The sequence below is a fragment of the Eucyclogobius newberryi genome, unplaced genomic scaffold (assembly GCF_026437365.1).
Source record: "Eucyclogobius newberryi isolate DKJ021-1_F unplaced genomic scaffold, fEucNew1.0.hap1 SCAF_2, whole genome shotgun sequence".
NCBI classification, from domain to species: Eukaryota; Metazoa; Chordata; class Actinopteri; order Gobiiformes; family Gobiidae; genus Eucyclogobius; species Eucyclogobius newberryi.
In genome coordinates, this window is record NW_027315834.1 from 48655809 (window position 1) to 48677104 (window position 21296).

At 45.3% G+C, this 21296-nt stretch overlaps 1 protein-coding gene across 1 annotated transcript; it reads right to left on the reverse strand.

Annotated features, from left to right (window-relative positions):
* Window positions 1-332: 332 nt before the first annotated feature.
* On the reverse strand, window positions 333-5623 carry asb13a.2 (ankyrin repeat and SOCS box containing 13a, tandem duplicate 2). Its single transcript, XM_072453326.1, has 6 exons — window positions 5489-5623; window positions 3714-3901; window positions 2890-3046; window positions 2697-2831; window positions 2413-2604; window positions 333-764 (listed from the first exon to the last, which is right to left on the reverse strand). Exons 1-6 carry the CDS (start codon window positions 5529-5531, stop codon window positions 637-639), a joined length of 843 nt encoding a protein of 280 aa, XP_072309427.1. The 5' UTR covers window positions 5532-5623; the 3' UTR covers window positions 333-636.
* Window positions 5624-21296: the final 15673 nt, after the last annotated feature.

Here is a 21296-nt window from a genome sequence, read left to right on the forward strand (position 1 = left end):
TTGCGCCCCCTGGTGGAGGGAGTAGTGATAGTATAGAGAGTACTACTACTACAGACTATAGAGAGTATTTACAGTAACAATGACTGAGGTAATATTTCAATGTTTTAAGTTTGGGATTCTTATAATTTGTCAGATACAATTAGACTCTTAATTATTATGTATAATTAATAAAAACAAGCAAAACATGTTCATTTTCACCATGTTCACTTTATTATGAAGGATGAATTCATAATCAATAATTGACTCTTTATATTTAAACATACAGTTTATTAAAGACGTCACAGCTTGAACAGATGAAATATCAAGTGTAAATACTTTAAGACAGAAGCAGATACTTTATATTAACCACGTACAACTCACACTTCTTCTGTAAGACTTATATTTGGCAATAAAAATATATGAAGTACATTATCACCTCGTCGAAATAATGATCCAAAATAAGACACGTGTGAACCAGAAATATGAATAAATAATTAAGAATGACATTTCATGCAAACAACGTGGACTCGGCCTGAACGAGTCATGGACCGGTCCTGGTCCTGGTCCTGGTCCTGGTCCTGGTCCTGGTCCTGGTCCTGGTCCTGGTCCTGGTCCTGGTCCTGATCCTGATCCTGGTCTTGGTCCTGGTCCTGGTCTTCACTGGAAGCAGAGGTAGTTGAGGAGGATCTTGGGCATGTGCAGTTGTGCGATGGCCTTCAGCGCTCTGGGGCCGAGATGGTTCCTGACCGAGAGTCGACTCAACTGCTGCAGACTCAGAGGAGAGCCTACAGAGAAGAGAGGGTCAAACACCTGAGAGCCTACAGAGAAGACAGGGTCAAACACCTGAGAGCCTACAGAGAAGAGAGGGTCAAACACCTGAGAGCCTACAGAGAAGACAGGGTCAAACACCTGAGAGCCTACAGAGAAGACAGGGTCAAACACCTGAGAGCCTACAGAGAAGACAGGGTCAAACACCTGAGGGCCTACAGAGAAGACAGGGTCAAACACCTGAGAGCCTACAGAGAAGACAGGGTCAAACACCTGAGGGCCTACAGAGAAGACAGGGTCAAACACCTGAGAGCCTACAGAGAAGACAGGGTCAAACACCTGAGGGCCTACAGAGAAGACAGGGTCAAACACCTGAGAGCCTACAGAGAAGACAGGGTCAAACACCTGAGAGCCTACAGAGAAGAGAGGGTCAAACACCTGAGAGCCTACAGAGAAGACAGGGTCAAACACCTGAGAGCCTACAGAGAAGACAGGGTCAAACACCTGAGAGCCTACAGAGAAGACAGGGTCAAACACCTGAGGGCCTACAGAGAAGACAGGGTCAAACACCTGAGAGCCTACAGAGAAGACAGGGTCAAACACCTGAGGGCCTACAGAGAAGACAGGGTCAAACACCTGAGAGCCTACAGAGAAGACAGGGTCAAACACCTGAGAGCCTACAGAGAAGAGAGGGTCAAACACCTGAGAGCCTACAGAGAAGACAGGGTCAAACACCTGAGAGCCTACAGAGAAGACAGGGTCAAACACCTGAGAGCCTACAGAGAAGACAGGGTCAAACACCTGAGAGCCTACAGAGAAGACAGGGTCAAACACCTGAGGGCCTACAGAGAAGACAGGGTCAAACACCTGAGAGCCTACAGAGAAGACAGGGTCAAACACCTGAGGGCCTACAGAGAAGACAGGGTCAAACACCTGAGAGCCTACAGAGAAGACAGGGTCAAACACCTGAGGGCCTACAGAGAAGACAGGGTCAAACACCTGAGAGCCTACAGAGAAGACAGGGTCAAACACCTGAGAGCCTACAGAGAAGACAGGGTCAAACACCTGAGGGCCTACAGAGAAGACAGGGTCAAACACCTGAGGGCCTACAGAGAAGACAGGGTCAAACACCTGAGGGCCTACAGAAAAGACAGGGTCAAACACCTGAGAGCCTACAGAGAAGACAGGGTCAAACACCTGAGAGCCTACAGAGAAGACAGGGTCAAACACCTGAGGGCCTACAGAGAAGACAGGGTCAAACACCTGAGGGCCTACAGAGAAGACAGGGTCAAACACCTGAGGGCCTACAGAGAAGAGAGGGTCAAACACCTGAGAGCCTACAGAGAAGACAGGGTCAAACACCTGAGGGCCTACAGAGAAGACAGGGTCAAACACCTGAGGGCCTACAGAGAAGACAGGGTCAAACACCTGAGGGCCTACAGAGAAGACAGGGTCAAACACCTGAGAGCCTACAGAGAAGACAGGGTCAAACACCTGAGGGCCTACAGAGAAGACAGGGTCAAACACCTGAGGGCCTACAGAGAAGACAGGGTCAAACACCTGAACCTGAGGGCCTACAGAGAAGAGAGGGTCAAACACCTGAGAGCCTACAGAGAAGAGAGGGTCAAACACCTGAACCTGAGGGCCTACAGAGAGGGTACTCACTCTCGTAGGAGCGCAGGCGCTCTGCGGGGCCCGACCCGGGCCGGGTGTAGTCCCCTGGTCTTCGGTCGCGTTGGTCTCGGGAGTAAACGTTGGCTCCAAACTCCACCAGGATCTGGATCATGTCCTCGCTCTTGTTCTTGGCGGCGTGATGCAGCGGCGTCTCGTGCAGTCGCGCCGCGTTCACTTTGGCCCCTGAGAGAAACACATCTCCTCAGGCTTTATGCCCCCCGCGGCGCAGGGGCCTCCTCCACACACCATCACTCCAGGAGCTGTGTCTGTCACACCTGCGTTGAGGAGCACCTTGGCACAGCCCATGTGGTCGTTGACACAGGCCACGTGCAGCGGCGTGCCGTGGTACAGGTCGTACGCCTCCAGACTCGCTCCCATGGCAACCAGCAGCTCCACACACTCGGAGCTACCTGAGGAGCACAAGGAGGCGTCACGTGTGGCCCTGACCTCCTGGAGGAAAGGTCTGACCTCCCATGCAGGCTTCGTGCAGAGGAGACGCCGTCCTGGAGGTCAGCGCCGGGTTCGTCTTTGCTCCGTGTTTCAGGAGGAGACGCACACACTCCAGACTCCCAGAGGAGCAGGCCTCACACAGAGGAGTGCTCCCATCCACGTTCCTCGCATCCACCTGAAGAGGAGGAGGAGGGGGGGGAGGGAGAGGAGAGTATAAGTATTACAGTTTCTGTTCACTGCCAGGTGTGTCGCCATGGCGATGCACAGAAGCAGGTTACTCAATGGTCACGAGAGCAGAGACCTGCCCTGACGAGGGCCGCTGGATGCCGCTTGCGGCTTTAATTTTATATTTATTTATGATTTGTGTTCTGAACAAATTATGAGAATATTCTGCCTCATTCTGGGTCTCGCGGGCGACCGGACCCGTGTCGGGGTCGCCCAGTTCCGTGTCGGGGTCGCGAGGGCGACCAGACCCGTGTCGGGGTCGCCCAGTTCCGTGTCGGGGTCGCGAGGGCGACCAGACCCGTGTCGGGGTCGCGAGGCGAGGGCGACCAGACCCGTGTCGGGGTCGCCCAGTCCCGTGTCGGGGTCGCGCGGGCGACCGGACCCGTGTCGGGGTCGCCCAGTTCCGTGTCGGGGTCGCGAGGGCGACCAGACCCGTGTCGGGGTCGCCCAGTTCCGTGTCGGGGTCGCGAGGGCGACCAGACCCGTGTCGGGGTCGCGAGGCGAGGGCGACCAGACCCGTGTCGGGGTCGCCCAGTCCCGTGTCGGGGTCGCGCGGGCGACCGGACCCGTGTCGGGGTCGCGCGGACGACCGGACCCGATCCCGGAGACTGTCTGACCTGAGCGCCGGCGTCCAGCAGCAGCTCCACACACTGCGTCTGACCCTTGACACAGGCCTCGTGCAGCGGCGTGATGGAGTCCACCGCCACCATGTTCACCGAGGCCCCGCCTTCGATCAGCCGCCTCAGGGCAGACGCCGCGCCCTCAGACGCCGCCCTGTGCACCTCCGTCCGCTCGGACCAGCAGCCTGCCAGGGAAACATGTGAATGTGAGTGGCCGGTGTGCTTAGGGTCAAAGGGCATCTGCACCCGGCTCGTCTGCAGCAGGCTTCAGTGAGCTTCCCCCCTTTTTCCTTTTTCAAAATTTAAAACACAAAACAACAAAAACAAACAGGACAAGACAACGTGCATCCAGAGAAACCAAAGTGAAGACAAAGTCCAAAGTAAAAGTCCCACTTTGTCCAAAGTCAGTTAAATTTCGAAGTCTGGTGGGGCTCAGAGCTAGCGCACATCACGACGAAAAACACTCAATAATCCAGCCGAACAAAGTCGAAACAAGTTGAATTAAAGCGATTCCAGCGCGTGTCCCGATCGTACAAGTAAAGTAGAAAAAATATTTACAAAATACAAAGCCGTCCACAATACGGGAAGACGGGTTTTGAAGCCCAAATTGAGTGGGACGTCCCAGTATTAGACCTTGAGTAGAGCTGCAAGATTAACCCAAATCGAAAGGACACAATAACCTAATGGCAAAGGTCATAAGTGCCAATATCCTGTCATTCAGCACAAAAACTGTAACTCTAAATTAGATCTGTTGAGACGTCTAGTAGTTTGTCAGTTCATGGGCCCGTTTCAGTGTTCAGTGTTCAGTGCAATTTGCATTTAAATGTGAACTTTTAACAGAATCGTACAATCAAAACAAAAATAACAAATCTAATCACAATCGCATATCTTCAGAAAAATCACAATTAGATATTTTTTCACAAAATGGTACAGCCAGAGCAGAGCCACAGATTGAAAATGACTCTGGGATGAGACAAAAACACTGTCCAGATGATACAACTTATCTTATATTCTTCTACGACGGAACACTCCTGGTCTATTTGTGACGAAATTGAGTTTGACGTTCTAGGATTGTGACAAAAACAGTTTGAATGGATGTGGATGTGGCGCATGCGCAGCCATGGCAACGTGCTGCTGTCCCGGGAAGGAGGCCGCAGGTGTGCAGTAGCACGCGGGGAACTACTCAATTGCACAACAACAATCCTCTATTATTCCTTTCAGTCCCTTTTCTCTGGTCAGTTTGTGTTTCTGGTGGAACTAAAACGCTAAAAATAAAAACATCATGATATAAATATTTGGTAAAATTTTGACTTCTCAAATAACTATATCATAATTTATATTTTTGGTATTTGGATATATTTCTTTTATATTTTTCTACTAATCCTAATTGTATTGTGTATCATGTACATTGTATATTGCTGGCGTGCTACACGTTGCCTGGGACTAGAGTAAGAAACGAGCTAAACTACAGCTAATACTGGCACAATAACAGCTCAAATAAACTAATAATAATAATAATAATAATAATAATAAATAACACCAAATTAAATCGAACATCCTGAGCGCCTTTTATACGCACGTGCATAGGTTCAATTTCCACTTAAAGCAGCTAAATGTGCATGAATTATGATGCAAACGTTAAGAATGTGTTACAGAAGTCAGCACGGGACGAGCCTGGTGTTAGCTTTAGCTTTAGCTTTAGCTTGGCCGGGAGCCTAAGACGGCGCGGGACCAAAGCAGGACACGAACAGCGTCTTTCACTTCTCACTCACCGATGTCCCCGAAGAAATACGGCCGCGCACTTTCGCCCGCCATGCTGTTGTAGCCGTAGAGCTAACACAGAAGCTAACACTGAAGCTAACGGCTAACAGACCGAGCGACACTTCTCCCGTGTTTACAAACAGAGCGGTCACGTGAGGCGGCGAAGGCGCACGTGTCCTGCGCCCCTGCGCCTCGCTGATGACGGCGCACTTGGCAGACTGTGATTGGCTGAATGAAAAAAGAACCAGGAAGATAAACAAATTGACTTTTTCCACGTGTTTCGAACGCGGCCGAGAGTTCGACAGAGACAAGTTTAAACTTTTGAAATTAATACACGACTCGACGACTATTTCTTACCCGAGAACTGCTGGGATCCTGTAGCTTATGTCCCGCTAATGTGACTGTTGTAAGATCGTCTTGGATCATATCACTAAAGTAAGCAAATGTAGCGTACAAGCAGGCGAGATCAGAGGACCAAGACCTGTGTGGTCTTGGTCCGCTTGTGGTTTTTGACAACTTTGGCTATACCAGAGGTCAGCGACCTTTGATGTTCAAAGAGCCAAATCGGACCAAAAAAACAAAACACAAAGGGAACAAAGGCTGTAAGTGTATATTAGCTATATTAGCCGACTATCAAAATGACAAGGCTACAAATACATACTGAGCATCCCTATTAAATGAGTATTTTCCCTGCAGCGCCCCCTGGAGAGAGAGACGCACCACGTGAGTACTCTGCTATACCATTTTTGGTGCTTTAAGTCTAACTTCCATTACAATGTTAAAGGCGCAATGGACGATTTTTCGGCGATTTGAGAACTCAGGCGGAAGTGCATGCCCCTCCCCCGTGTGGACTGATACAACACACACGTGCGTTTGTTTATTAGCGCGACGGAGCACATCGCATCTCTCGTCTCCTGTAGATTTCCGTCTTCTTCTGCGTCAGCTCGAACTGTCTTTCTCCGTCTTCATTTTGTCCCGTACACTGAGGGAACTATATTATGATAGATCCATGCGCTTAGACACGCGGAACCGTGCTGCTCATGGGGACGAGCCGCATGCGGCTGCAGGTTAACGAGGCCCTGCAGGTGAACCAGGCTCACCAGGCTCTGCAGGTGAACCAGGCTCTGCAGGTGAACGGTAGGTGTGTTTTATGATTGATACGTGGCAGGACTAATCGGCAGTTCACGCTACGAGGAAATAAGACTCGGATTTTGGTTAAAAAATCGTCCATTCAACCTTTAATGCATCATATTTTGTTGCATTGATGAAAATATCGAAATACAATTAAGAAATTAGAATTTTGGTGTCATTTTTATTTTGAGGATTAGAGAAAAACAAAAAACACAGTCCTCTTCCAACCTTAATAACAGTACAATCCTCTTCTCTTTCCAATTGAACTTGTGCTGCAACGATTACTCGAGTTAATCGAATAATTCGATTACAAAAAAGCTTTGATTATTATTTTGCCTCGATGCTTCGTTTAATTTACATATTTTATTAAAAACACGTGAATCTGTGGCGCGCGGAGCGACTTGTTGCGCTTTATATATATTCTTAATATACTCCTTATATATTCTTTATATACAAACAGAACAGAAGAAGTGAAATGTTGCTGTTTTGGGGACAATCTTTTGTGAAATTAAGAATAAAATGTGTTTTTTTAAGGCAGAAACTCAATTTGTTATTTGTTTATTACAATGAATTATAATGTTTATTTAAAAAACGATTTAATATGCTTTAAATGGTTTACAGATTGTACAAAAAATTAATCGATTAATCGAAGAAAAAATCTGTAGATTTATCAATTACTAAAAGAATCGATAGCAGCAGCCCTAAATTGAGCCTGAAATTATATATATGATAATTTCTTCAAAGTCGTCCCATCAAAGTTCACATACTGCATAACAGAGTAATAACTGTTTGATATCGATCACACACGACTCAACACAGGCACTTGAGTATGTTCGAGCTGAATTAATGTCCCTTTCCTTCACTGTCTTTGCGGCGAATCCTCCATGTCCTCCCTGAAACGTCTTTCCAAATGACCCTTTTTGTTATTTGACATCTTCTCATGACAAACAAACATGCAGACGATCCTTCTGCATTGGCAATGAAAGCACATGACTCGGTCCATTCTTCCTTGAATCCGCTGTTCTCATCATTTCTTCCGTAACGGTTTGTTTACAACCGGCACCTGCGGCACTGCTCCGCCCACGAGCTGGTGCTCCTCCTACATGCTCCGCCCACGAGCTGGTGCTCCTCCTACATGCTCCGCCCACGAGCTGGTGCTCCTCCTACATGCTCCGCCCACGAGCTGGTGCTCCTCCTACATGCTCCGCCCACGAGCTGGTGCTCCTCCTACATGCTCCGCCCACGAGCTGGTGCTCCTCCTACATGCTCCGCCCACGAGCTGGTGCTCCTCCTACATGCTCCGCCCACGAGCTGGTGCTCCTCCTACATGCGCCGCGCACGTGCGCTGCGCTGAAACGAGCGTCGCAGGCTATGACGCAAATCTTTGTCGATAGAAATGTTGAAATTTAACATCTATAATAATAATAATAATAAAAATGTTTACAGCATTGGAAAATGTTAAGAATGTTTGTATCATGTTTGTCCTCCGACAGACACAATATTAGAACAACAAATAGTTTTTTTTCCCCAAATTTGTGATTTTCGTTTTTTTGCATTATGTGAAAGTTGAAGTTATAAAGGAGCCCCTCCGTGCTTAAGATATCAGTATTCATTACCTTTAAAAGTACACATTAAGCTGTTAAAAATGGGTTGTTTTCGTGTGCCGCGTGTGGGGCGTTACCCTTTCTTCAGCCACGTACTGTTTACATTTTTCCACCAATCAGCTGCTAACCGCATGGCTACAGCTACGTGCCTCCTGTGTGTTCTCCACATGTGGTTGGGGGAGACACCTTGTTTTCTCCTCTCAGAGACATTATTTACTCTCCAGACTTTCTCCAGAGATGATTACCTGGACTACATTGGAACGGAACTGAGGTACTTTTACTCTAATTGCTTTAACGCTGTGTTTTAAGGCGGTCTCGTGATCACTTTAGAATCTTACTTTTGCCTCGCGCACCGGAGCAGATACGGAGCAATGCTAAGCTAACATGCTGCTTCAGTGCACTGAATCGGGTTATTTTTCTGCGTTTTGTCTGTACAAATTATATATTTATGTAGTATTTCTTGACCCGTAGGTTGTGTGGGTTGTGTTTTATGTCTGTTTTATGATGCATTAAGAAAGTTTTCGTGGCAAAACCTGCGTTTAGCTCCGGGATGTGGGGCTAAGATGAAAGCTAAACTTGCTATCAACCTGTTAGCTTCGTACCAACCGGTTATTCATCTTAACGAAAGTTATTTATATAATGTATTTATACAATTGAATTGATGAATGTACTGAAGTATTTACTGCATTATTTGTTAATTTAAAGAGATGAACTAAATGACATAGAAGCTAGCTAATGTTTGTGTATTTCACTGATGGTCCTGTCTATTGACCGCAGGCCAGGTGTGCCCAGTGGGGTACCAGAACAAAAGATTGAATTGATGGCGAGCTGAGACCAGCCTGGACCCGGAACCAGAACTGATTCACTGAACTTTACAAACCTACAAATCCTTCAACATGAGTCGCCTACGGTTATGGTAGGGGCTGATTCAGCCGTCCGATCCCACCCAAAAGACACCACAGACTTTGCAAACTCTCTGCTTGCTCTTTCATGGACACTTTATTGCTATTTCTTTGAGATGTGCTAATGTTATTTAATATGTGTGTGCACTTCCTACACTGGATGTTGAATCTCATGTTGAACTTTGATGGCTATTTATACAACCATAGATTGTGAACCTTTCAGTATTTCAGTATATGAAACCATTGAACATCTGCAGATTGTACATTTTGTAAATATTGGATTAATTTCACATTCTAATTTCACTGTTATTTTGTGCCGCAGCTCCTGAAACTGCTCTGCTATTTGACCGCGCCGTTTTAGACCGCGCCGGGTTAAGGTCAGGGTTAAGTCATAAGGCGCTGGTACAGCTGGCAGCCCGGTGTAAACGCTCTCTCTTCTTTCTCACACTTATTGTGCTTTATCTCCTATATTTTGTAAATATTAGTTAGTTATAAAAGTTAGTATATTTTTTCTATTTTACTGCACGATAGGGACACGCGCTGGAAGAGTTTTTTATTCAACTGTTTTTTACTTTTTTCGGCTGGATTTGAGCATTTTTCGTTGTGTTGTTGTGACGTGAGCTAGCTCCGAGCGAGCCCCCCCCCGCGCCCTCCGGCCGCCGCTAAAGTACGGCGTGTCGTCGGTACACGTTTATATGAAAGAGGAACTTCACGAACGATCGGGACACACACTGGAATCGCTTTAAATTAACTTGTTTTGACTTTATTAGGCTGGATTGAGTGTTTTCGTCGTGTCGTTGCGATGTGTCTTGGCTCTGAGTCCCCCGGCTCCGGCCCCGCCCCCCGGCCGGCGCCGTACCGCATTTACACAAAGGAGGAACTAATGAAACTGCGGAGAACAGTCGTCTTACCCGTAGATCGTCACGTTATCCCGGCGGACATCCTAAGGAAAACGCAACGAAGCAGACGGGCTGGACGTAAACTCCGAGAGAAGAGAGGAGAAAACAGGAAGTCGGTTCCCGCCGTAGTCATGGGTAACGTGAGGTCCCTTCAAAATAAAATGACGGAAATAGCGATCCTCATGCGGTCCCAGAGGATTTATAGGGACAGCAGCGTCTTGATTTTCACAGAGACCTGGTTAACAGCAGAAATGCCAGACTATTGTAGGTTTGGACAATTTTCATCTGCTGCGGGCGACAGAACGAGAGAATGCGGGAAGAAAAGAGGTGGAGGTCTGGCGGTGTATGTGAACACGAGCTGGTCCAAACCCGAACACTGCACAGTGAAGGAGCAGCTATGTAACAGGGATATTGAACTATTGGCTATTGGCATGAGGCCATATTATCTGCCCCGGGAGTTCTCACATGTGATTTTGATCGCAGTCTATGTGGCCCCGTCTGCCAATGCTGAAAATGCTTGTGAAGCACTGCTCTCCTGCACTTGTAGGCTGCAAACACAGCATCCACAGGCTCTCTTCCTCATCTCTGGTGACTTTAACCACGCTTCTCCCTCTTCTGTTCTACCAACATACCCAGTATGTTACCTGCCCCACCAGAGAGAATAGAACATTGGACTTGTTTTTTGCCAACACCAAGGAGGCTTATTCTTCTTCCACCCTCCCTCCCCTGGGCAGCTCGGACCACAACCTTGTACATCTGAGGCCTGTGTATGAACCCATCGTGCGCAGGCAGCCTGTGGTGTCCCGTGAGGTGAGGATGTGGTCTGCTGAGAGCGAGGAGGCTCTGAGGGACTGCTTCAGCACCACTGTCTGGACTGAGCTTTATGACCCACATGGGAAGGACATCAACACCATCACAGACTGCATCACGGACTACATCAACTTTTGAAAACATTGTTCCCTCCCGGACGGTGCAGTGTTTTCCAAACAACAAGCCATGGATTAACCGTGAACTGAAGGCTCTGCTGAAGGAGAAGAAGAGAGCCTTCAGGTCAGGGAACAAGGAGGAGCTGAGGACTGTGCAGAAGGAGCTGAGGAGGAAGATCAGGCAGGCTGAGGCCGGCTACAAGAGGAGGATGGAGGAGCAGCTGCAGCAAAAGAACATTCAGGGAGTGTGGAGGAGCCTGAAAACCATCTCGGGCTTCAAAATCCCCCCTGCCCAGACAGAGGGGGATCTACAGTGGGTGAATGATTTAAATGCTCACTTCTTGAGGTTTGATCGGTCACCCGCCCCTCCCCCTGCACAGCTGCATGCTCCCTCTTCCACAGCTGGACAATGCCCTGCATCTGTTCCTCTTCGCTTATCTGCCCCGGACCATCAGCTCCCCACTTCGCCTGGACTCACCCATCCCCCCAGCACACGGTCCCCCTGCCAACCACTGACTGTCACAGCAGCACAGGTGAGGAGTGAGCTGAAGAGGATTAAAGTGAGGAAGGCAGCAGGACCTGATGGCATCAGCCCCAGGCTCCTTAAGTCCTGCGCAGATGAACTGTGTGGAGTTATGGAGCATGTCTTCAACATGAGCCTGAAGCTGAGGGTGGTACCACAGGTCTGGAAGACCTCCTGTCTGGTACCTGTGCCTAAGACACCGCGCCCCAAAGACCTCAACAGCTTCAGGCCAGTGGCTCTCATGTCCCACCTGATGAAGACACTGGAGCGGCTAGTCCTGGACCACCTCCGCTCCACCGTGAGCTCAGCCATGGACCCGCTGCAGTTTGCATGTCGGCCTGGCATCGGAGTGGAGGACGGCGTCATCTCCCTGCTGCACCGCTCTCTCTCTCACCTGGAAAAGCCTGGCAGCTCCGTGAGGATTCTGTTCTTCAATCTTTCCAGCGCCTTCAACACCATCCAGCCGCTGCTCCTGAGGGACAAGCTGGAGACGGCTGGTGTGGAGTACGACCTGGCAGAGTGGATCCTGGACTACCTCACAGACCGACCCCAGTTTGTGAGAGCCCGGGACTGTGTGTCTGACACTCGGACCTGCAGTGTGGGGGCGCCCCAGGGCACTGTCCTCGCGCCCTTTCTCTTCACCCTTTACACTGCAGACTTCACACGACAGACATGTCCGTGTCAGACATGACACGGACAGCTGTGTCCTGCAGAAGTTCTCTGACGACTCTGCCATCATCGGACTCATCACGGACGACGATGACGAGGAGTACAGAGGACTGGCGCAGGACTTTGTGGACTGGTGTCAGCGGAACCACCTCCTCATCAACGCGGGGAAGACCAAGGAGATGGTGGTGGATTTCCGCAGACGCCACCCCACTGCCCCCTCACCAGTGAACATCCAGGGACGGGACATTGAGAGAGTGGACTCATACAAGTACCTGGGTGTTCATCTGAACCACAAACTGGACTGGACTCATAACACAGACTGTACAGGAAGAGCCAGAGTCGGCTCTACCTCCTGAGGAGACTCAGGTCTTTTGGAGTGACAGGGCCACTCCTGAAGACCTTCTACGACTCTGTGGTGGCATCAGCCCTCCTGTACGGTGTGGCCTGCTGGAGCAGCAGCATCACAGAGAGGGAGAGGAAGAGGCTGGACAGAGTCATCAAGAAGTCCAGCTCGGTCCTGGGCTGTGCTCTGGACTCGGTGCAGGAGGTGGGGGACAGAAGGGTCCTGGCTAGATTCACATCTATGCTTGACCATGAGTGTCACCCCCTGCAGGACACTCTGTCCGCTCTGGAGAGCAGCTTCAGTGAGAGACTGATCCACCCTCGATGTGTGAAGGAAAGGTTTCGCAGGTCTTTCCTTCTGCTGCTGTCAGACTTTATAACAAAAACTGTTAGTACTGAACACTCGCAATACTGACCTAACCTAATACTGATGTGCAATTCTGTCATATGTGCAATTGCTGTTGGAATTCATGTGCAATTCATGTGCAACCTATGTGCTGTCGTGACACATATTCATGTGCAATTACTGTCGTGATCACATGCAATGGTATTTATTTATTTATTTGTCTATGGGAGTTTTTATTTATTTATAGGAGATCTTCTACTGAAAGTGTTTTTCAGACTTCCTATAAGTGATCTGTTCTTCTGTATCTACCTCTGTATCTACCTGCGTTGCACCAATGAAATTTCCCCATGTGGGACAATAAAGGAATATCTTATCTTATCTTATCTTATCTTAGTCAGGACCCGAGCAGCAGCGTTCTGAATGAACTGCAGCTGTTTTATAACTCGTTTGGAGAGACCAGTGAGCGGCCGTTACAGTCTAATCTACTGGAGACAAACGCATGGATAAGTCTCTCCAAGTCTGGTTGGGACACTATGTTTTTAATTTTGGCAATGTTTTTTAGATGGAATAAAGCTACTGATGTTATTGACTTGATGTAGCGGTTGAAATTCATGTCTGAGTCCATAAAGAGCCGCATGCAGCTCCGGAGCCTCAAGTCCCCGACCCCTGCGCTATACAAATCAAAACCATCGATCGAAATTGTGTTACAACTGTCAATCACCACCCAAGTCACGCCCATGTGACCTTCCCATGACGATTGGTGGCAATATACAAGTAGGAAAAAGTATTTAACAGGTAAGATCATTTACCCACCTATTTTTTTAATGAATCATAAACTAAAGAAGATTTGTGATCTAATGCAACAAACCTCATGAAAATCGATTTTGGAACGTCCCGACTTTTAATACCTGCTATCTCTCTAAGTACGTAAAATCAGTTGGACTGATTTAAAAGGGAGTTGGACTCCGAAAACACATTTAGTTAATTTTATTGTATTTCTGTTTCTGTAATTTCTTTGTGATTTTAATGCATTTTTCTTGCTGTGTGAAGCACTTTGAATTGCTCTGTGTATGAAATGTTTTCTACAAATAAACTTGCCTTGCCTCTTTGGACATAATAGTAAGATGTGGAAAAAGGTTGTTGTTTCATCTGGACTCAGTTTTAGAAAAAAACGAAAGGTTTTGACTCTCATCCAAGAGTCATTGTCAATCTGTGAATTTAGACCGGGAACTCAGATATTTATTCTATTCTGTGGTAAGCCCCGCCCATCAGGCGGGACCTCCTGAAAAAAAAAGTTGTTTGTTTCAACAGGAACTTACGTCTCTTTGTTTTCTATCAAACTAGCCTCTTGTTTACTATCAGTCCTTTAATGGACTGTCAGCCTCCTATTGTCCCTGGCTCACTCTCTCTCCTCTCTGTGTAACTGATTAGCATTCGAATGCTGTGGGCGTTGACCTCTCCAGGGATTCAAAATTCCATTATAAACGACAGGAAGGTTGAATCTTAAACCCCCGGTTCCTATTCAATGATGGTCTTTCTTTTTTAACAAAAATAGCCTCTTTAACTCTTTCAAACCATCTTCTTTACCTGCTTAAAATCTTCACCTCGCTGTCTACAAACGAGTGATTAGAGGCTTTACGATGAAGATGCACGGCGCTCTGTGGTCCTGAACTTGCATTTCTTCTGTGGTGTTAAAGCCTCTTGTGCAGAGGCTGTTTAGTCTCTCCTATGTAACGGTCTTCACAATTTTCTTCGCTGCATTGGATAGAATAAACTACATTGCTCTGTTTATGAGTTGGCAGCTTGTCCTTAGGATGAATCAGTTTTATGTCTTAAAGTGTTTCCTGATTTCCCCCTCGCTGTGTGAAGGAGAGGTTTCGCAGGTCTTTCCTTCTGCTGCTGTCAGACTTTACAAGAAACACTGTCATACCCATGTGCAATACTGACATAATCATGTGCAATAATCATGTGCAATACTGACAATCATGTGCAATACTTTCATATTCATACGGAATACTGTCATTCATGTGCAATACTCTGACATAATGTCAATCATATTGGTGCAATATTCTCCGTCCATATAACTGCTGTAAATAAGAGGGTGTTTTTGCTATTATTATTATTATTACTATTATTATTATTTTTACTTTATTAAGAATATAAGAGGTTTTGTCTATAAGAGTTTTTTTTATAAGCGCTTTTCTATTCAGTGTTTTTTTTTTTTTTTTTAAAGCTTTCTGGTATCTGTTCTTCTGTGTTGCAACACCGAAATGTCCCCATTGTGTGGACAAATAAAGGCTTATCTTATCTTAAAATAAAAAAGAGATTTCATGTTGTCTGAAAACTCTAGTCTTGGTCTTGAGTTGTTGTTGTTATTGTTGTTGTTTTTGCATTTAGTGGCGGCTTCTTTGTGTTTTATGGCATTTTATGGGGGTTGGTATCCAAGTGTTACAGTACCGCCACTTACTGTAGTTGTACGTATTAAACTTAAGACTTTGTTCTTCAGAGTTCTTCTTCTTTGGTGTTTTATGGCGGTTGGTATCCAAGTGTTACATTACCGCCACCTACTGTATTTGTACATTTTCGACTTAAGACATTCTTGTCTAAAGTTGAAGAAAGAGAGAAAGAAGAAGAAAGCTGTTGTTGTTTCATTGCGGTTGGTATCCAAGTGTTACATTACCGTTGTTGTTGTTGTTGTTGTTGTTTTATGGCGGTTGGTATTCAAGTGTTACATTAGCGCCAGACTTTATTCCTTAGACTTTATTCCAGCTGGCCTTCTTCCAGCTTACCGCCAAGAGACTTGTACGAAAGTGTGCTGTTACCATGACAACGGTCACTGACTCAAAGCCGCGTGATGTCATCAACCTTAAAGCTGCAACCTGTGTGGGGGGAGGGAACAAAAGTCTTTAGAAGGTAATGCAACACTTGGATGCCAACCGCCATAAAACAACAACAACAACAATAGCAACCACCAAGAAGAAATCTTGGATACCAACCGCCATAAAACGCCATAAAACACAAAGAAGAAGTATTTAAAGTATTTTGAACGATATATAAACAAAATGTCCTCAAACAAATTGTTTTGAGGGTGAATAATGTTATTTCCGGTGCTGTTGGGTCTTGAATAGAATCCTACAGGTAAATCCGGTGAAAAGGATCACTCCAGGAAGGGCGCTAACACACCTCTTTATTAAACAGACAACCAACCCTAGAAAATTGATTAAGAGTCACCGCAAAGGTACACAAATGGCACTCTCATTTGTTGTTGGCTATATAAGTAGCTCCTCATCAAGCTCTGAAAGTATGTGTGAAAGTTTAAAACATAAAAATATCACACAGAAAATACTTTTTAGAAAGAATGATATTATTCCTGGGAATGTTTGCTCATACAGGATAAAAAAGCTGAAAGGAAAAGGCACCTATGGGCATGTATTCCAGTGCATGGATTGTTCGACAGGCAAAATTGTGGCTATTAAAATATCTCAACATTTCAAACAAACCAAAAACGAGGTACATGCTCTTAAGAAACTGAGTAAAAATGTGTTGAAGTTCATTCATTATTTTCAATACCAGAACTATCACTGTCTTGTCATGGAGTATTTGGATAAAAATTTGGATGATTTAATGGAAAGAAGACAATTTAAACCTCTTGACCTTTCGGAAATCCGCTACATTACGGAGCAGCTGCTGGAAGCATTTGAAGAAATGGCAAAGTACAGAATGATTCATGGGGATCTCAAGCCAGACAATATCATGCTGGTCAACCACAAACTTGAACCATTTAAGATCAAGCTTATTGATTTTGGCTTTTCGACCACTGTGGGAAAACTGGTTCCTGGTTCTAACATCCAGGTTCTTGGATACCGGGCTCCAGAAGTGTCTTTGGGAACAAAATTGGACGAGGCAGTTGATATGTGGGCTGTTGGCTGTGTACTGGCATTTTTATTCACAGGCAAGGAGTTATTTGCTTGTAATTCTGAATATGAAATGATGAAGATTATTATACAGATCCAGGGCATGCCCGATGTCGAACAACTCAAAGAAGGCCTCTACACGGACAACTTCTTCAAGGAAACACGTGGCCGCTATCAGCTGAACTCGCCCAAAGAATACATGGACAAAACACAAAGGCCCTACAGCCCTTGCAGAAACATGTCCAGAAATTTCACCAGTTTGGACAACATGGCAGGATATCGCCCAAAGTCAATCCATGATGACAGGAGGGAGACCAGGCAGTTTTTTGTTCTTTTGAATAGAATCTTGCAAGTAAATCCGGTGAAAAGGATCACCCCAGGAAGGGCGCTAACACACCCCTTTATCAAGCAGACAACCGACCATAGAAAATCGATTGACAGTCACCACATTTGTACACAAATGGCACACCCTTCCATTGTTGCAGGAATACGTAGCTCCTCAAGCTCTAAAGGTACGTCTGATACAGTCAAACAACAAAGGATAAAAAAGATAAAACGGTGTGCATCACGTACACGGAAAATTCTTTTGAGAAATAATGATGTTATTCTTGGAAATTTTGGCTCATACAGGGTAAAAAGGCTGAAAGGAAAAGGCACCTATGGGCATGTATTCAAGTGCATTGATTGTTTGACAGGCAAAATTGTGGCTATAAAAATATCTAGACTTGAAGATATCAAAGAAACCACGGATGAGGTCTATGCTCTCAGGACACTAAGTAAAAACGTGGTGAAGTTCATTAATTTTTTTCAATACCAGGACTATCACTGTCTTGTCATGGAGTATTTGGATTGCAATTTGTATGATTTATTAAAAAGAAGACAATGGAAACCTCTTGACCTTTCGGAAATCCGCTACATTACCAAGCAGCTGCTGGAAGCATTTGAAGAAATGGCAAAGTACAGAATGATTCATGGGGCTCTCAAGCCAGCCAATATCATGCTGGTCAACCACAAACTTGATCCATTTAAGATCAAGTTGATAAATTTTTGCGATTCAACCACTGTGGACAAACTGGTTCCTGGTTCTGTCATCCAGGTTCTTGGATACCGGGCTCCAGAAGTGTCTTTGGGAACACAATTGGACGAGGCGGTTGATATGTGGGCTGTTGGCTGTGTACTGGCATTTTTATTCATCGGCAAGATTTTTTTTCCTTGTTATTGTGAATATGAAATGATGAGGATTATTATACAGATCCAAGGCATGCCTGATGCCGGACAACTCAAAGAAGGCCTCTACACGGGCAACTTCTTTAAGAAAACACGTGGCCGATATCATCTGAACTCGCCAGAAGAATACGTGGACAAAACACAAAAACACTACAGGCCCTGCAGAAACATGTCCAAAAATTTCACCAGTTTAGACAACATGGCAGGATATCGCCCAAAGTCAATCTTTGATGATAAGATGAAGACTAGGCAGTTTTTTGTTCTTTTGAATAGAATCCTGCAAGTAAATCCAATGAAAAGGATCACCCCAGGAAGAGCGTTGAAACACCCCTTCATCAAGCAGACAACTGATCATAGAAAATCAATTCAGTCGAAAAGTCACCACAAAAGTACACAAATTGCACACCCGTCCGTTGTTGCAGTAATAAGTAGCTCCTCATCAAGCTCTAAAGGTAAACATGTCAAAAAGACAGTACAGCAATTCCCACCTGTTATACAAAATGAACCAGGCAGAAAAGTCACAAGTACAGATGGAATGGAAAAATATCAAGAGCACGTCCCAACTGCATGGATTAGTGGAAATTCAGAAACGGAAAGTGACTATGAAAGTGAATGCAGTGACTATGAAAGTGAATGCAGTGACTATGAAAGTGAATGCAGTGAAGCCGAACGGTCAGTCAAAACTCTGCAAGTTCAACAAAATGAACAAGGCAGAAAAGTAATGAGTGCAGATGTGGGCCGCTCTCCTTGTATGCCCGATACTCAAGGTGGAAAGAGCAGAAGTTCCAAACTCTACAAGAAAACTGCAAGTAAACATCTTTCCATCTCTGAAGCTGAGCGTATTCTGGAAGCTACCAATGTAAAAAAGCAAAGATATAAAGAGCGTGGGCCACCTGCATTGGTCAGTGGAAATGTAGAAACGGAACAGTTGGTGAAAACTGTGCAAGTTCAACCTGGTAAACAAAATGAAGAAGGCAGAAAAGTACCTTGTACAGATTTGGGCCACTCTTCGTATATGCCTGATACTCAAGGTGCTAAGAGTATAAGCCCTGAAGGCTACATGAAAAAGGCAAGAAAAAGTAAACATCTTTCCAAATCCGAAGATGAGCGTATTCTGGAAGCTACCAACGTAAAAGTGCAAACATATCAAGACCGTGAGCCACCTGCATGGATCAGTGGAAATGTGGAAACAGAAAGCGACAATGACTATGAAAGTGAATGCAGTAAGGCCGAACGGTCAGTGAAAAATGTGCAAGGTCAACCTGTTATACAAAATGAAGAAGGCAGAAAAGTAACAAGTACAGATGAGGGCCACTCTCCATGTATACCCAAGACTCAAATTGACAGTAGAATGAGCCCTGAAAGCTACAAGAAAACTGCAAGAAAAAGTAAACATCTTTCCAACTCTGAAGATGAGCGCATTCTGGAACCTACAGAAGCAAACATGCAAAAAGTTCAAGAACTTGTGCCAATTGCATTGGTGAGTGGAAATGTGGATACGGAAAGCGATGATGACGACAAAAAGGAATGCAGTAAAACTGAACGGTCAGTCAAAACGGTGCAAGTTCAACCTGGTATACAAAATGAACAAGGCAGAAAAGTACCAAGTACAGATGTGGGCCCCTCTCCGTGTATGCCCAATACTCAAGGTGGTAATATATTGAGTCTTGAAGACTACAAGAAATGTACAAGAAAAAGTAAACATCTTTCAAACATCGTAGATGCCAACACACATATTCTGAAAACCACCTACGTAAAAATGCAAAAAATTCAGGAATCTGTGCCAATTGAACAGGTCACTGGAAATGTGGATACGGAAAGTAAAGATGACGTCAAAAGTAAACTAAGCAAAGCCAAACGGTCGGTTGAAACCGTGCAAGTTCAACCTGTTATACAAACTGAACAGGGCAGAAAAGTATCAAGTACAGATGTGGGCCACTCTCCGTGTATGCCCAATACTCAAGGTGGTAATATATTGAGTCTTGAAGGCCACAAGAAAACAAAGAAACTAAGAAAAAGTGAACATATTTCCAACACCGTAGATTCCAACATATGTATTCTGGAAACCGAAAACGTACAAATGCCAAAAATCCAGGAGCGTTTGCCAATTGCACAGGTCACTGGAAATGTGGATACGGAACGCAATGATGACTACAAAAAGGAATGCAGTAAAACCGAACGGTCAGTCAAAACTATGCAAGTTCAATCCGGCATACAAAATGAACAAGGCAGAATAGTACAGAGTACAGATGTGGGCCACTCTCTGTGTATGCCCAATACTCAAGGTGGTAGTATAATGAGTCCTGAAAGCTACAAGAAAACTGCAAGAAAAAGTAAAAATCTATCCAACATCGTAGATGCCAACACACCTATTCTGAAAACCGAAAAAGTAAAAATGCCAAAAATTCAGGATTCTGTGCCAATTGAACAGGACACTGAAAATGTGGATACGGAAAGTAAAGATGACTTCAAAAGTAAATTAGGCAAAGCCATACGGTCGGTTGAAATGGTGCAAGTTCAACTTGATAAACAAAATGAACAGGACAGAAAAGTATCAAGTACAGATGTGGGCCCCTCTCCGTGTATGCCCAATACTCAAGGTGGTAATATATTGAAACCTGAAAGCTACAAGAAAACTACAAGAAAGAGTAAACATTTTTCCAAAACCATAGATGACAACACACCTATTCTAGAAACCAACAACGTAAAAATGCCAAAAATTCAAGAGCCTGTGCCAATTGCACAGGTCACTGGAAATGTCGACACGGAACGCGATGATGACTACAAAAATGAATGCAGTAAAACTGAACGGTCAGTCAAAACGGTGCAAGTTCAACTCGATAAACAAAATGAAAAAAGCAGGAAAGTAACAAATACAGATGAGGGCCCCTCTCCGTGTGTGCCCAAGACTCAAGTTGGTAGTAGACTAAACCCTGAGAGCTACAAGAAAACAGCAAGAAAAAGTAAACATCTTTTCAACTCTGAAGAAAAGCGTATTCTGGAACCCACCAAAGCAGAAATGCGACAAGTTCAAGAACTTGTGCCAATTGCATTGGTGAGTAGAAATGTGGATACGGAATGCAATGATGACGACAAAAATGAAAACAGTAAAACCGAACAGCCAGTGAAAACTGTGCAAGTTCAACCTGTTATAGAAACTGAACAAGGCAGAAAAGTACAGAGTACAGATGTGGGCCACTCTCCGTGTATGGCCGATACTCAAGGTGGTAGTATATTGAGTCTTAAATGCTACAAGAAAACTACAAGAAAAAGTAAACATATTTCCAACACCGTAGATGCCAACAGCCATATTCTGAAAACCACCAATGTAAAAAT

What these genes read in the sequence shown, in the direction of transcription:
- asb13a.2 (XM_072453326.1), bottom strand. Translation starts at nt 5,531, where the DNA reads ATGGCGGGCGAAAGTGCGCGGCCGTATTTCTTCGGGGACATCG. An exon ending in TGCTGGACGCCGGCGCTCAG is followed by an intron (nt 3,047 to 3,713) that starts GTCAGACAGTCT and finishes CCTCCTCTTCAG; the next exon opens with GTGGATGCGAGGAACGTGGA. An exon ending in GCGCCTGCGCTCCTACGAGA is followed by an intron (nt 765 to 2,412) that starts GTGAGTACCCTC and finishes TCTTCTCTGTAG; the next exon opens with GCTCTCCTCTGAGTCTGCAG.